The 16,069-nt window shown below is 41.3% G+C and overlaps 1 protein-coding gene across 7 annotated transcripts in view; it reads left to right on the forward strand.

Moving 5' to 3' along the window:
• The window catches only part of NR3C1 (nuclear receptor subfamily 3 group C member 1), a 124,126-nt gene that overhangs the window by 91,314 nt on the left and 16,743 nt on the right, over nucleotides 1-16,069 (forward strand). For all 7 annotated transcript variants that reach the window (XM_019424570.2, XM_019424569.2, XM_053907388.1 and 4 more), the window contains exons 4-6: nucleotides 9,276-9,392; nucleotides 13,728-14,006; nucleotides 14,957-15,101. In XM_019424570.2, coding sequence (XP_019280115.1) covers nucleotides 9,276-9,392; nucleotides 13,728-14,006; nucleotides 14,957-15,101 — 541 coding nt within the window. The remainder of the gene's footprint in view (nucleotides 1-9,275; nucleotides 9,393-13,727; nucleotides 14,007-14,956; nucleotides 15,102-16,069) is intronic.

Here is a 16,069-nt window from a genome sequence, read left to right on the forward strand (position 1 = left end):
TACTAATAAAAACTGTACCCTGGTTATAGATTCAGTCTGCTGACAAGGGCAGTCACATCAACTCCTTAAAGAGAAATTCATTCCATAGCAAATTAGTATTGGAAATTACTCTAAAATCCTCTTGGGAAAAAATCATGTACTTTAGTTATTTATAAAGCTGTTTGAAGGTGGTGTCGCATGAATGGATTACCTAAAGCTCTGAGTATGTTAATTTTTAAAGAAGTGTAATTATCCATCCACAGTATGAGAAAGATTATTATTATTTGCCTCAAGTTCTGTTTGCATATCCTTAAGAGTTAGATGAGTCATTTTCTTTTGTTTGGATTACTTTTTAATCCATGAGCAAACTATAAAACTCCTCCTGTTACCCCACATGGAGCACGGGGAGGCAGGCTTTGACCAGGTAGGAGCCCCCAACTATTGAGTAGTGCTAAGGAAAGCCCACCCCTGCGTATTCTACTGCCTCTAACAAAGTAGACCTTATTCACCACGGACCCAAGAGAATGAAGCTTTTTCTTGTCTGCACTTTACTTCAGCACTTTATTTTAAATGTTTTTGTTTATTTCTGAGAGGAGGAGAGAGAGAGAGAGACAGAATGGGAGCAGGGGAGGGGTAGAGAGAGGGGGAGACCCAGAAGCTGAAGCAGACTCCAGGTTCCGAGCTGTCAGCACAGAGCCAGACGTGGGGCTCAATCCCGTGAACTGCAAGATCATGACCTGAGCCGAAGTCACATGCTTAAATGACTGAGCCACCCAGGTGCCCCTGTCTCAGCACTTTAAGTCCTGAGTTATCTCCATGGTATAAATGCAGTGATAGAGGTAATCCAATATACAATAATACTGGCAAATTAATTTCTGCAAGTGAAATTCAGAAAGAGACTGTGGAACCTTAGAAGAAAAAAAAAGGGTATTTAAAAAAATATTTTAATTAAAATGGAGGAGAATGAAAAATTCTTTAAAACAGGACTATAAATGTAAATGCCTATACGGACCAAGTATGTGTCCTTCTGGCAAATAGAAGACATTTGGGTCAAGGAAGGTTAGAGAGTGCAAGCTTACTTTGAAAGCTTTCAATACCCTTTAAAAAGTAAAAAAGAAAAGTAAAAAAAAAAAAAAAAGAAAAAAAGCTAAACCTAGCCATATGCCCTCAGGGCTTATCCCCTGCTTTAGAATTAAATTCTTATGCTTGTTTTTAGGTAGAAATTTCATAGAATATGAGCTGTCCCGTTTCAAAATGTTTATTTAGCGTTTAAGTATTTCAGTTAAGTATGGTGGCTCAATTACATAATTAGTAGGGGAAGGTTTAACTGTGGACTATGTTAAGTAAATCCTATATTTGGACTTTCATTTTCTCCAACGTCCCTTCCAGCTCTAAAATGCTGTAATCCTTTGACAACCTAACTCGGAGCAGTTCTACTTTTCCTCTCTACACAGGATGGAGATGTTTTCATTACAGAGATGTAGTTTCTAAGGTCTGTATCATACTTAGCAGTCCATTTTTGGCACCTGCTGGAAATACTAGGTTACCCCCCCCCCAAATTGGCATAGGATAAATACCTGAACATTTCAACAATTTTTAAGAAGTTTTATCCATACAACCCAGATCAAGGGTAGATATCTTGAGTTTTTTTAAGTCTGTATTCTGGGAGTCACTTCTCTACATACAGAAGAAAACTTTGGGTAGCTTCATGTCTTTTCATGTATACTAGTTCAGTGATGTCCCCCCTTCCACCAAGTCCCTTTTACTTATATCCCCTGTACACAAAAGTACATGTAATCTTTGTTGGTGGGTCATAGTGATGATAGACATCCATTACCTTTAATGTCCCATAGACCAAGCATTATGTTTTATGTACATCATACCATTGTATTAAGGGCTCTGTGAGCTCTTAAATGCTGTTCTGATCCTATTTGATCAAGGAAACTGAGGCTGAGAGTTTAAGTGGTAGAGCTGGGATTCCGGGGGCGGTAACAGCTGGTATAAGACATTGGGCATTGGAGAACGGAGCAGCTCTGGAACAAAGCTCAACTGTAGGCCATCGGTCAGCCCGGTGGCCTACTCCTCACAAAGAACTGAACCTGATATAGTTAACCATCTACTCAAAATGCACGCCTCACAGCACTGTGATTTATCTTCTTATGAAGAAGGGAATACGGTTTGTTTCCATCCAAGTAGTAGGCAGTCCTGTGCAGAAGGGGTCTTTTCCCAGAAATCAGAACAAGATATATTCAACCTAGTGAGCTGATGATGATTTTTCTCTTGTCTCTGAATGCGATTTCTTTTTGAGAAGAGAAATGCCCTGTTGTGGTCCTGTGCATAGCCACAGTGGTGTTGTGCAGGAGGATCTTTTCAGTTTTTGCCAGGCCAGCAGATCCTGAGATATTTTCTTTGACACTCAATAGCCAGATTAAAAGAAAACTACAAGATAGGTTCCGGAAGATGGCGGCATAGGAGGACGCGGGGCTCACAGCGCGTCCTGCCGATCACTTAGATTCCACCTACACCTGCCTAAAGAACCCAGAAAACCGCCAGAGGATTAGCAGAAGGGAGTCTCTGGAGTCAAGCGCAGACTAGAGGCCCACGGAAGAGGGTAGGAAGGGCGGCGAGGCGGTGCGCGCTCCACGGACTGGCGGGAGTGAGCCGGGGCGGAGGGGCGGCTCGCCGGCCAAGCAGAGCCCCCGAGTCTGGCTTGCAAAAGCGGAGGGGCCGGACGGACTGTGTTCCGACAGCAAGCGCGACTTAGCGTCTGGGAGGTCATAAGTTAACAGCTCTGCTCGGAAAGCGGGAAGGCTGGAGGACAAAGGGAGGGAGAGCTGCTGAGCCCCCGGACGGCAGAGCTCAGCTTGGCGGGGAACAAAGGCGCCAGCGCCATCTCCCCCGCCCATCCCCCAGCCAAAATCCCAAAGGGAACCAGTTCCTGCCAGGGAACTTGCTCGCTCCGCGCAAACACCCAACTCTGTGCTTCTGCGGAGCCAAACCTCCGGCAGCGGATCTGACTCCCTCCCGCTGCCACAGGGCTCCTCCTGAAGTGGATCACCTAAGGAGAAGCGAGCTAAGCCTGCCCCTCCAGCCCCCGTGCACCTTGCCCACCCACCCCAGCTAATACGCCAGATCCCCAGCAACACAAGCCTGGCAGTGTGCAAGTAGCCCAGACGGGACACGCCACCCCACAGTGAATCCCGCCCCTAGGAGAGGGGAAGAGAAGGCACACACCAGTCTGACTGTGGCCCCAGCAGTGGGCTGGGGGCAGACATCGGGTCGGACTGCGGCCCCGCCCACTAACTCCAGTTATACACCACAGCACAGGGGAAGTGCACTGCAGGTCCTCACCACGCCAGGGACTCTCCAAAATGACCAAACGGAAGAATTCCCCTCAGAAGAATCTCCAGGAAATAACAACAGCTAATGAACTGATCAAAAAGGATTTAAATAATATAACAGAAAGTGAATTTAGAATAATAGTCATAAAATTAATCGCTGGGCTTGAAAACAGTATACAGGACAGCAGAGAATCTCTTGCCACAAAGATCAAGGGACTAAGGAACAGTCACGAGGAGCTGAAAAACGCTTTAAACGAAATGCAAAACAAAATGGAAACCACGATGGCTCGGCTTGAAGAGGCAGAGGAGAGAATAGGTGAACTAGAAGATAAAGTTATGGAGAAAGAGGAAGCTGAAAGAAAGAGAGATAAAAAAATCCAGGAGTATGAGGGGAAAATTAGAGAACTAAGTGATACACTAAAAAAAAATAATATACGCATAATTGGTATCCCAGAGGAGGAAGAGAGAGGGAAAGGTGCTGAAGGGGTACTTGAACAAATTGTAGCTGAGAACTTCCCTGAACTGGGGAAGGAAAAAGGCATTGAAATCCAAGAGGCACAGAGAACTCCCTTCAGACGTAACTTGAATCGATCTTCTGCACGACATATCATAGTGAAACTGGCAAAATACAAGGATAAAGAGAAAATTCTGAAAGCAGCAAGGGATAAACGTGCCCTCACATATAAAGGGAGACCTATAAGACTCGTGACTGATCTCTCCTTTGAAACTTGGCAGGCCAGAAAGGCTTGGCACGATATCTACAGTGTGCTAAACAGAAAAAATATGCAGCCGAGAATCCTTTATCCAGCAAGTCTGTCATTTAGAATAGAAGGAGAGATAAAGGTCTTCCCAAACAAACAAAAACTGAAGGAATTTGTCACCACGAAACCAGCCCTACAAGAGATCCTAAGGGGGATCCTGTGAGACAAAGTACCAGAGACATCACTACAAGCATAAAACATACAGACATCACAATGACTCTAAACCCATATCTTTCTATAATAACACTGAATGTAAATGGATTAAATGCGCCAACTAAAAGACATAGGGTATCAGAATGGATAAAAAAACAAGACCCATCTATTTGCTGTCTACAAGAGACTCATTTTAGATCTGAGGACACCTTTAGATTGAGAGTGAGGGGATGGAGAACTATTTATCATGCTCCTGGAAGCCAAAAGAAAGCTGGAGTAGCCATACTTATATCAGACAAACTAGACTTTAAATTAAAGGCTGTAACAAGAGATGAAGAAGGGCATTATATAATAATCACAGGGTCTATCCACCAGGAAGAGCTAACTATTATAAATGTCTATGCGCCAAATACCCGAGCCCCCAGATATATAAAACAATTACTCATAAACATAAGCAACCTTATTGATAAGAATGTGGTCATTGCAGGGGACTTTAACACCCCACTTACAGAAATGGATAGATCATCTAGACACACAGTCAATAAAGAAACAAGGGCCCTGAATGATACATTGGATCAGATGGACTTGACAGATATATTTAGAACTCTGCATCCCAAAGCAACAGAATATACTTTCTTCTCGAGTGCACATGGAACATTCTCCAAGATAGATCATATACTGGGTCACAAAACAGCCCTTCATAAGTTTACAAGAATTGAAATTATACCATGCATACTTTCAGACCACAATGCTATGAAGCTTGAAATCAACCACAGGAAAAAGTCTGGAAAACCTCCAAAAGCATGGAGGTTAAAGAACACCCTACTAACGAATGAGTGGGTCAACCAGGCAATTAGAGAAGAAATTAAAATATATATGGAAACAAACGAAAATGAAAATACAACAATCCAAACGCTTTGGGATGCAGTGAAGGCAGTCCTGAGAGGAAAATACATTGCAATCCAGGCCTATCTCAAGAAACAAGAAAAATCCCAAATACAAAATCTAACAGCTCACCTAAAGGAAATAGAAGCAGAACAGCAAAGGCAGCCTAAACCCAGCAGAAGAAGAGAAATCATAAAGATCAGAGCAGAAATAAACAATATAGAATCTAAAAAAACTGTAGAGCAGATCAACGAAACCAAGAGTTGGTTTTTTGAAAAAATAAACAAAATTGACAAACCTCTAGCCAGGCTTCTCAAAAAGAAAAGGGAGATGACCCAAATAGATAAAATCATGAATGAAAATGGAATGATTACAACCAATGCCTCAGAGATACAAACAATTATCAGGGAATACTATGAAAAATTATATGCCAGCAAATTGGACAACCTGGAAGAAATGGACAAATTTCTAAACACCCACACTCTTCCAAAACTCAATCAGGAGGAAATAGAAAGCTTGAACAGACCCATAACCAGCGAAGAAATTGAATCGGTTATCAAAAATCTCCCAACAAATAAGAGTCCAGGACCAGATGGCTTCCCAGGGGAGTTCTACCAGACATTTAAAGCAGAGATAATACCTATCCTTCTCAAGCTATTCCAAGAAATAGAAAGGGAAGGAAAACTTCCAGACTCATTCTATGAAGCCAGTATTACTTTGATTCCTAAACCAGACAGAGACCCAGTAAAAAAAGAGAACTACAGGCCAATATCCCTGATGAATATGGATGCAAAAATTCTTAATAAGATACTAGCAAATCGAATTCAACAGCATATAAAAAGAATTATTCACCATGATCAAGTGGGATTCATTCCTGGGATGCAGGGCTGGTTCAACATTCGCAAATCGATCAACGTGATACATCACATTAACAAAAAAAAAGAGAAGAACCATATGATCCTGTCAATCGATGCAGAAAAGGCCTTTGACAAAATCCAGCACCCTTTCTTAATAAAAACCCTTGAGAAAGTCGGGATAGAAGGAACATACTTAAAGATCATAAAGGCCATTTATGAAAAGCCCACAGCTAACATCATCCTCAACGGGGAAAAACTGAGAGCTTTTTCCCTGAGATCAGGAACACGACAGGGATGCCCACTGTCACCGCTGTTGTTTAATATAGTGCTGGAAGTTCTAGCATCAGCAATCAGACAACAAAAGGAAATCAAAGGCATCCAAATTGGCAAAGATGAAGTCAAGCTTTCGCTTTTTGCAGATGACATGATATTATACATGGAAAATCCGATAGACTCCACCAAAAGTCTGCTAGAACTGATACATGAATTCAGCAAAGTTGCAGGATACAAAATCAATGTGCAGAAATCAGTTGCATTCTTATACACTAATAATGAAGCAACAGAAAGACAAATGAAGAAACTGATCCCATTCACAATTGCACCAAGAAGCATAAAATACCTAGGAATAAATCTAACCAAAGATGTAAAAGATCTGTATGCTGAAAACTATAGAAAGCTTATGCAGGTAATTGAAGAAGATATAAAGAAATGGAAAGACATTCCCTGCTCATGGATTGGAAGAATAAATATTGTCAAAATGTCAATACTACCCAAAGCTATCTACACATTCAATGCAATCCCAATCAAAATTGCACCAGCATTCTTCTCGAAACTAGAACAAGCAATCCTAAAATTCATATGGAACCACAAAAGGCCCCGAATAGCCAAAGTAATTTTGAAGAAGAAGACCAAAGCAGGAGGCATCACAATCCCAGACTTTAGCCTCTACTACAAAGCTGTCATCATCAAGACAGCATGGTATTGGCATAAAAACAGACACATAGACCAATGGAATAGAATAGAAACCCCAGAACTAGACCCACAAAAGTATGGCCAACTCATCTTTGACAAAGCAGGAAAGAACATCCAATGGAAAAAAGACAGTCTCTTTAACAAATGGTGCTGGGAGAACTGGACAGCAACATGCAGAAGGTTGAAACTAGACCACTTTCTCACACCATTCACAAAAATAAACTCAAAATGGATAAAGGACCTGAATGTGAGACAGGAAACCATCAAAACCTTAGAGGAGAAAGCAGGAAAAGACCTCTCTGACCTCAGCCGTAGCAATCTCTTACTCGGCACATCCCCAAAGGCAAGGGAATTAAAAGCAAAAGTGAATTACTGGGACCTTATGAAGATAAAATGCTTCTGCACAGCAAAGGAAACAACCAACAAAACTAAAAGGCAACCAACGGAATGGGAAAAGATATTTGCAAATGACACATCGGACAAAGGGCTAGTATCCAAAATCTATAAAGAGCTCATCAAACTCCACACCCGAAAAACAAATAACCCAGTGAAGAAATGGGCAGAAAACATGAATAGACACTTCTCTAAAGAAGACATCCTGGTGGCCAACAGGCACATGAAAAGATGTTCAACGTCGCTCCTTATCAGGGAAATACAAATCAAAACCACACTCAGATACCACCTCACGCCAGTCAGAGTGGCCAAAATGAAGAAATCAGGAGACTATAGATGCTGGAGAGGATGTGGAGAAACGGGAACCCTCTTGCACTGTTGGTGGGAATGCAAATTGGTGCAGCCGCTCTGGAAAGCAGTGTGGAGGTTCCTCAGAAAATTAAAAATAGACCTACCCTATGACCCAGCAATAGCACTGCTAGGAATTTATCCAAGGGATACAGGAGTACTGATGCATAGGGGCACCTGTACCCCAATGTTTATAGCGGCACTCTCAACAATAGCCAAATTATGGAAAGAGCCTAAATGTCCATCAACTGATGAATGGATAAAGAAATTGTGGTTTATATACACAATGGAATACTACGTGGCAATGAGAAAAAATGAAATATGGCCTTTTGTAGCAACATGGATGGAACTGGAGAGTGTGATGCTAAGTGAAATAAGCCATACAGAGAAAGACAGATACCATATGGTTTCACTCTTATGTGGATCCTGAGAAACATAACAGAAACCCATGGGGGAGGGGAAGGAAAAAAAAAAAAAAGAGGTTAGAGTGGGAGAGAGCCAAAGCATAAGAGACTGTTAAAAACTGAGAACAAACTGAGGGTTGATGGGGGGTGGGAGGGAGGGCAGGGTGGGTGATGGGTATTGAGGAGGGCACCTTTTGGGATGAGCACTGGGTGTTGTATGGAAACCAATTTGACAGTAAATTTCATATATTAAAAAATAAAAAAAAAAAAAACTACAAGAAAGCACTTTTTGGGGTGGGTAAGGGTATCAGTCTTTCCATTTTAATTTTTTTTGCTAGGTGAAAACTGCACTTTGTACCTCTTGCCACGCGTTATTAAATACCAGGTGCCAGAAGATTGTATAGACAGTGACAGTCTAATATTTGGAGTCGGTGGTGGATTTAAACACTTACATTCTACAGTGCATGTGACATATGAACAAATATCTGTAAGATCTATATACGGTAGTCTGCCAGGTGTGTGATTTCCCTAACTAGTTGTTGCCAATCTTAACATTCAAGATTAAGTTTGTTCCCTGTCACTTAGACTTGAAGGGGGAGCACGCTCCATTTGCATATGGTGGCATAATGTTGAGGGAAAGTCATTTTCCGTGTGGGGTTCTTTGAGTATTTTGAAAGCAGTTTCCTCTTTGTTTAACCTTCCTTAGCATTAAGTCAGAAGTCATAATGAAATAGTGACTTCAGACATCCTCTCTGTCAAACTGTACTTTAAACAGTTGCTCCTGTAATGCAGAACAGGGTTACCTTGGAGGAGGGTAGTGACTGGAAAGGGCCTAGAAGACTACTGGTGGAGTACTGTTCTTCTTGACCAGAGAGCCGATTACATGGCAGTGTTCAGTTTGTGAAAACATAGGAGATGCTACACTTAACAATCTGTGCACTTTTCTGTATGGATACTGCAGTATTTTTCATGAACTGTTTATTTGTTGAGCGGAAGAAGAAAGAGATATTTTTAAGGTAACCTCACAACTCTGTAATGGGAGTGGAAGCAAGTACATCTTTCTTCATCACTGCCTGTGGTCCCTGCCCGTGGTCAGCCCAAAACAAAAGGGCAATGAGTCTCGTCATAAAAAGATCCCTTATAACCTGGGAAATTTTAACAGTGCCTTTGTTTTCTGTCTAGGACAGCACAATTATCTTTGTGCTGGAAGAAATGATTGTATCATTGATAAGATTCGAAGAAAAAACTGTCCAGCATGCCGCTATCGAAAATGTCTCCAGGCTGGAATGAACCTGGAAGGTAATGTAAACGCCTGAAAGGAAATGTCTCTGCATCATATAAAAATTCGTCATTTTCCTTTTCACGATATAAGTGAGCAAAAGTAATAATTTAGTCGTTGCAATATATATGTGCTTGGCTAACGTCATTTTATATTACTGCTTTATTGAGTAGGATTTTTGTGAATATTTCATATTCCACTTGAGTTTTTTCACCAGCTCGTACTACACACACGGAATTCATTATAGCCAGACTGTCCACTGAGCAAGTAAATTAGGTAAAAAAATGGAACTTAAACACGTGAAGCAACATTACTTACAGCTTTCTCTCCCTTTCTTCGGCCTCAAAACTGTTCCCTAGAGTTGAAAATGTTTCTCTGTCAGATGTACTTACGTGTGCGTTTTGTATCATTTACATTTTACTCGGCTCTATAGCTAGACAGATGCAGGTAGATGATAAATCTTCCCGGGCTGGGGGAAACTCCTCAAGGAGGTATTGGATGGGTTTTGTTTGTTTTGCTTTTCAGGTAAAGAAGAAACCTGAAGCTAGTTCTAAGTTTGAGTTTCATAGCCCTGTTTATATAAAGTTGTATGATTAACATTGGTCTCCCCATTTGAAAACTTCCCTTTGAAAAACATTTGGAATTCTCCTTTAGTTGACAGGGCAAACTCCATGAAGGTAGTGGTGGTGCCGGAATCACACATGTGCTTCGTATTTGCTGTGACAGTAGCACTTTCCTGCTCAAACCTGCCAAGGAGGCAGGCGGTGCACATCAGTCAAATAAAGTGGTGCCTGTTTTAAGGAGTCACTGTCGACTTAGGTTGCAGAGCCCATCACAAAATGGTGTGGCACACTACAGAAGGAACTGGAGCAGGAGCAAGAGGAGGGTCACCTCCTCCTGTCCTGGAAAGCTGAGAATGGTTCCTTGGAAGAAGCAAGATTCAATCTAGAAAAGCTGAGTTAGAAGGAGTTATGTAAAAACCAAAGTGGGACACAATCAGATTCACCTTTTAGAAAGACTGATCTCAGAGAGACCAATTGAATGACTGTAGAAGTAATCCAAATAACACACTGTGATGTTGGAGGGAGAACAGTAAGTGTGTGACTCTTTTGGTAAAAGAGGGACTGACCGTTGGCACGATCTGCACAAGCCATGTGTGCACCTGTTTTTAAATATGAAGTAGATTAATGGGTATGGCTATGAAGAGTCTTAATTCCTCAACTCACATACACAGCATCATCTTCACTTTTTCATAGTACTTCAATAGCAAAAAAGATGAAATTCGTAAATGTAACTTAATACCAGAAGTGGTGTATTTTGGTACTCTTGCTCCTGTACCAAGTAATTCTCAAGATTTGCTATAAAGCAGCCTTCTTCAGTGCTTAAAGTGCCTGGCATTTGAGTACAGATAAGTTTTTTAAGGGTAATCCTTAATGTTTTCTTAACTTCATTTTAAAGTATATCATAATCATTCCAAATTATAGTTGTCTTTTTTTTTTTTTTAAGTTTATCCATTTTGAAAGATAGTGTGACCAGGGAAAGGGGTAGACAGAGAGGGACAGGGAATCCCAAGCACGCTCCACAGAGCCTGTGCAGAGCCCCACATGGGGCTTGATCCCACTAACCCTGAGATCATGACCTGAGGCAAAACCAAGAGTCAGACACTCAACTGAGCCACCCAGGCGCCCCTAGTTTTATTTTTGGTATGAAGAGTCAGGTGGAACTTAACAGGCAAGGAGGTTTGTGACATTATCAGATTTCATACTTTTTTTTTTTTTTTTTTTTTGAGAGAGCGCATGTGAGAAAATCGTAAGCAGGCTCTACACTTAGCGTGGGGCTTAATTCATGATGTGAGCAAAAATCAAGAGTTTGGATGCTTCACCAGCTGAGCCACCCACATGTTCCCAAACTTAAAACTTAAGCTAAGTTTTCAACTGTCACAGACTTCTGAACACTTCTGTAGAGATCAGAAATTGACTGATAATCTATATATTCCAAGGAGTCAAACTTTATATAGAGTAGAAATCTTAGCAAAGTGCTTGAAAATAGTGATTGCTTAACTAATTCAATTAACCACTTCTTGCTAAAGTTCTATGAAAACATATCAGCACGCATTCTTGCTCTAGTCAGTATTTTGAGCTTTATTCAAAAGCCTTAGTTCTCTCATTTCGGGCAATAGCTAAACAGTAAGAAATTATCAACTGAGCACAGAAGATTTTTAAAAATCCACCAGTTTGTCACTGTCCTTTCTCCTGTTCTCTGGAGTGTAGGTTCTGAGCCATGGTTGATTGAGGTCTTCAGCTTATTGTTTCAGTGTGTTGATTTGGGAAAGGATGTTCTCTGTCATTATCTTCCCAATGGAGTACTTGCCAGGATTTTGAAATGTGGGTTTCCTAAACCTTTGGTTGTTTCACGTGTTTCCTTATGTATTGTAGCACTCGCTTTTTTAAACTGTACTGCTCCTCTGTGTACTTTTACTGTCTACATTGAAAATACTCTAAAGCCATATTCTGCCACCAGTTGAGGTAATGATAGTCCTTCCGTAGCACTTGGTGTGTGCCACCACCTGTTCTAAGCATTGTACGTGTCTTAACTGATTTAATTCTCAACCACCCTCAGAGCAAGGTACCAATATTACCCTCATTTTGTAGAAGAGGAAAGCTAAGGCCCACGGAATAACTGTGAGATCCCAGCTACTGCATGGCAGAGCCAGGGTTTAAACTCAGCCATGATTGTTTCAGATTTATGCTGTTTACTACTACACCATAGTGTGTTTCAACAGAGCGTGGTAAAATGAGAATGGACCTGTCCCAATCCCTTCTCTGTTTTGAGATGTGACATAAAAATTTCTAATTTCTCACTAGCACATTCAACACCACGCACAATGAGACCATTCTATCATTTTAAGGGCAAAGAATCTACTAATTATTTCAAAAGGTGATTAGTATTTACTTTTCTCTGAGCAAAAATGTTTTGTATCCCTGATAAGTGAGGCAGGTACATTTCTTCTTTCATATGAATTATATTCATTGCCCTTCCTTGGATCTCTGAGACCTTCCTTTTGAACAATACTGCGTTCCCTTCAGCAGCAGGTGCACCAAAAAAGAAATTCTTATTTGTTACTAAAACACGTAATTTCATACAACATGTAAGTTTAAGAGTGTGTATATGTTCACTAAATAATCTATGGAATCCATGTTGTAATTTCATTACACTATTCCAGACTAAGTCAAAGATGGAAAGATAGCTTTACTTTGTATATACTTTGTATATGATATGAAAGTAGATGCTTTAGGTTTATCAGGTCATCAATATAAATCTCCTACAAAAGGTAAATCCCCCCCGATAATGTATGTAAAGAATATATATAAAGTTCTTGTCTTCATCTCCCAGATGTTTTTAGACCTAAGCAGTATCCATCATATAAATGTAAAAACTGGACTTTTCTGCTATTGAAATTAATAGTGCTTCCAGCATATGATCTGCAGTATGCCTCGCTTAGTATGCCTCGCTTAGTATGCCTCGCTTCATTATATATGCCATCATGTAGATGAACCCTTAGCCACAGCTTCTAGTCTGCTGTTAGGAACTTAGGATCTTTCTTTCAACTGCTAGTAAAAGTAATGCCTTATTAAACTGATGAGAATTTCCACTTAGGAGTGAGAGTGAGAAATTAATTCATATAAGAATCTGTAGAAGTGATTTGTTTAGATTGTTTTCACATAACATTGAAAGACACTTAATTATGATGTTTATTTATTTTTGAGAGAGAGACAGAATGCGAGTGGGTTAGGTGCAGAGAGAGGGAGACACAGAATCCAAAGCATGCTCCAGGCTCTGAGCTGTCAGCACAGAGCCCGGTGCAGGGCTCGAACTCACAAGCTGGGAGATCATGACCTGAACCAAAGTCGGACACTCAACCAACTGAACCACCCACGCGCCCCAATTTTTAATTTTTTTAATGTTTATTTTTGAGAGAGAGGGGGAGACACAGAGTGTGAGTGGGGGAGGGGCAGAGAGAGAGGGAGGCACAGAATCCGTTTCAGGCTCCGAGCTGTCAGCACAGAGCCAGACGTGGGGCTCAAACTCACAAACTGCGAGAGCATGACCTGAGCTGAAGTCAGATGCTCAGCCGACTGAGCCACCCAGACACCCCAAAAGACACTTAATTTTGTATCCGGTATGACGTGGCTTCATATACAAATGGATTCCTCTTGACTCTGCTTTTTCCTCTTCTATTTCACTTTATAATTGCTGAATAGTTTCAGAAATTAAAATACTTCTTGAATAAACTCTGTCACCCAGACCTTCCCAGTAAAACTCACTCTGTGTATATATTTTTTAAACACCCACAGCTCGAAAAACAAAGAAAAAGATAAAAGGAATTCAGCAGGCCACCCCAGGAGTGTCCCAAGAAACTTCTGAAAACCCTGCTAACAAAACGGTAGTTCCTGCAACATTACCACAGCTCACCCCTACCCTGGTGTCCCTGCTGGAGGTCATCGAACCCGAGGTGTTATACGCAGGGTATGATAGCTCAATGCCAGATTCGACTTGGCGGATCATGACCACACTCAACATGTTAGGCGGGAGGCAAGTGATTGCAGCAGTGAAATGGGCCAAGGCGATACCAGGTAAGATGCAGGGGAGGACACAGCTAAGGTATAAAGCTTTGCATCGTCTTAAACAGACGCAGCGCTCTGGCTGTTTGTCAGCCAGCTCCCACTGTGCGTCCTGCTTTCTCTTCCTCAGTTCTGGGGCCTAACAAGGGGAGAGGCTGGAAAAGCTGGGAGTGGAGAGTTTATAATAAAACCTGTATGCTCCTCCCAGCTTCTTCACACTGTTGCTCAGAGCATTTTCAAGCAGGATGGTGTAATATCAGAACTAGGGGCACAGGATTTACTCAGAAATTCCTTTTACACCCAAGTCTAGTGGGGGGGAAAATGCGTACTTGTAAGAACTCAGTTGGTTTTCCTTCAGTGTGTCACTTTAAAAAATCAGGTTATTTGTAAAATCTGTAAAAACACGGTGTCGTGACCCTTTCTCAAGGTAAAGTAGAATGATTTTTAACTCTTAACTATGTAACATGATATATGTTGAATGTAAATCTTCATTAGTCTCATTTTTAGGATCATATGAGATAAAAGTCCCCCTATGGGAACTTGATGTAGATGGGACATAAGAGGTCAACATTAGTGTCATCAATAAGCTTATGTTCACACAGAAAAGAGGACAAGAATGAAGTCACCTGACCTCTGTCATCTCTACTCTGTCAAGAGGGAAAGAGGTGTTACTGTCAGGGGGAATTTTTAAAATTCATTGACTGTGTAATGTACCAAGTCAGGACTCTGGGTTTTACTATTTAGTTCATATTGTTTAAATAGGGAAAAAGTGACAGTAAGTTACATTGTACCGGATGCTGTTAAAAAGCACCAAAGGCTTTGGGGATGACAAAGGAGAACTGTGCCCCCTTGGTGTTACTTCATTTCCTCTGTCTCTTAGGGGTTCTGGTCTGTGGCAGTTCCCAAAGAGATGATCTTCAGCACCGAGTGTTTCCTCATAACCTTTACTTCTCTTAATTCAGGATTCAGGAACTTACACCTGGATGACCAAATGACCCTACTGCAATATTCATGGATGTTCCTCATGGCATTTGCCCTGGGGTGGAGATCATATAGACAATCAAGTGCGAACATGCTGTGTTTTGCTCCTGATCTGGTTATTAATGAGTAAGTTATTTGGGAGTCTGTTTTTTGTTTTTTGTTTTATCCCGCTGATGTTTTCCTGATGGATTGCTATCGTGATCATTGAGAACTGAGTCCATTCTACCAGGTTTCTTAGAACAGGGCAAACTTGAAAGAGAGTGGTTTATCAGTACATTTTGGCAGACCAGATGTACATGGGGCAGGACACATGTAAGGGTACTTTTTAATACAGTGAGCATCTCTGGGGTCAGTTGATCTCACATTCAATAGGGACTATAGATGAGGACATCTTGGCCAAGGAGGTGGGAGGTACAGACCCTTCCCAGGGCAAGGCCTACTCCATGTTTATGACTTGCAGGATTTGATAAATCAGCCACCTATGCTTTTCTAGGCCTATGCTTCTATCTGTGAAATATTTCGGGTGTCTGTTCTGTGGACCTCATTGCAGTTTTTCCTGACTAGTTTTCTGCCTCTGATGTGCCCTCCATCATGTTCTGACTTTTTTCTTCCTACAGTACAGTTTGATCACATCACATACTTCCGCAACACCCAGATGTCCTCCCTGCCCACACCATGCATGTTCAGCATGGTTACTGGCTTTCCAGAACCTGGCTTCTTTTCTCTCACTGTTCTCTTTCATAGACATGGCATCCCCACTCAGATGACCTATTCCTCAAGCATACCCTTAACTCATGATGTTCTTAGCACCTTATAAGACCTCTGTGCTGTATATCCCTAGCTCTTATCACTGTCCACCTTGTAGTATAATTTTTTGCCTACAGCTTCTCTCTTTTATGAGAATGAAAACAGGGAGTTCTCCCACACATACCTATGGTCAGAGCAGAGTAAGAAATGAAGATTTCTTTAATTGTGAGCTCTGGGTGCTTTTGACCAGGGGTCAGACGAATCAATGTAAACCTTAAACCCTGTTATTAGAATAATCCCATTGCACCCTCTATGAGTCAACCCATCGTGAGCAGTTTGTGTTAAGA

Source organism: Panthera pardus, unplaced genomic scaffold (assembly GCF_024362965.1).
Source record: "Panthera pardus isolate Hobbes unplaced genomic scaffold, ASM2436296v1 HiC_scaffold_2, whole genome shotgun sequence".
In the NCBI taxonomy this organism is placed as follows: domain Eukaryota; kingdom Metazoa; phylum Chordata; class Mammalia; order Carnivora; family Felidae; genus Panthera; species Panthera pardus.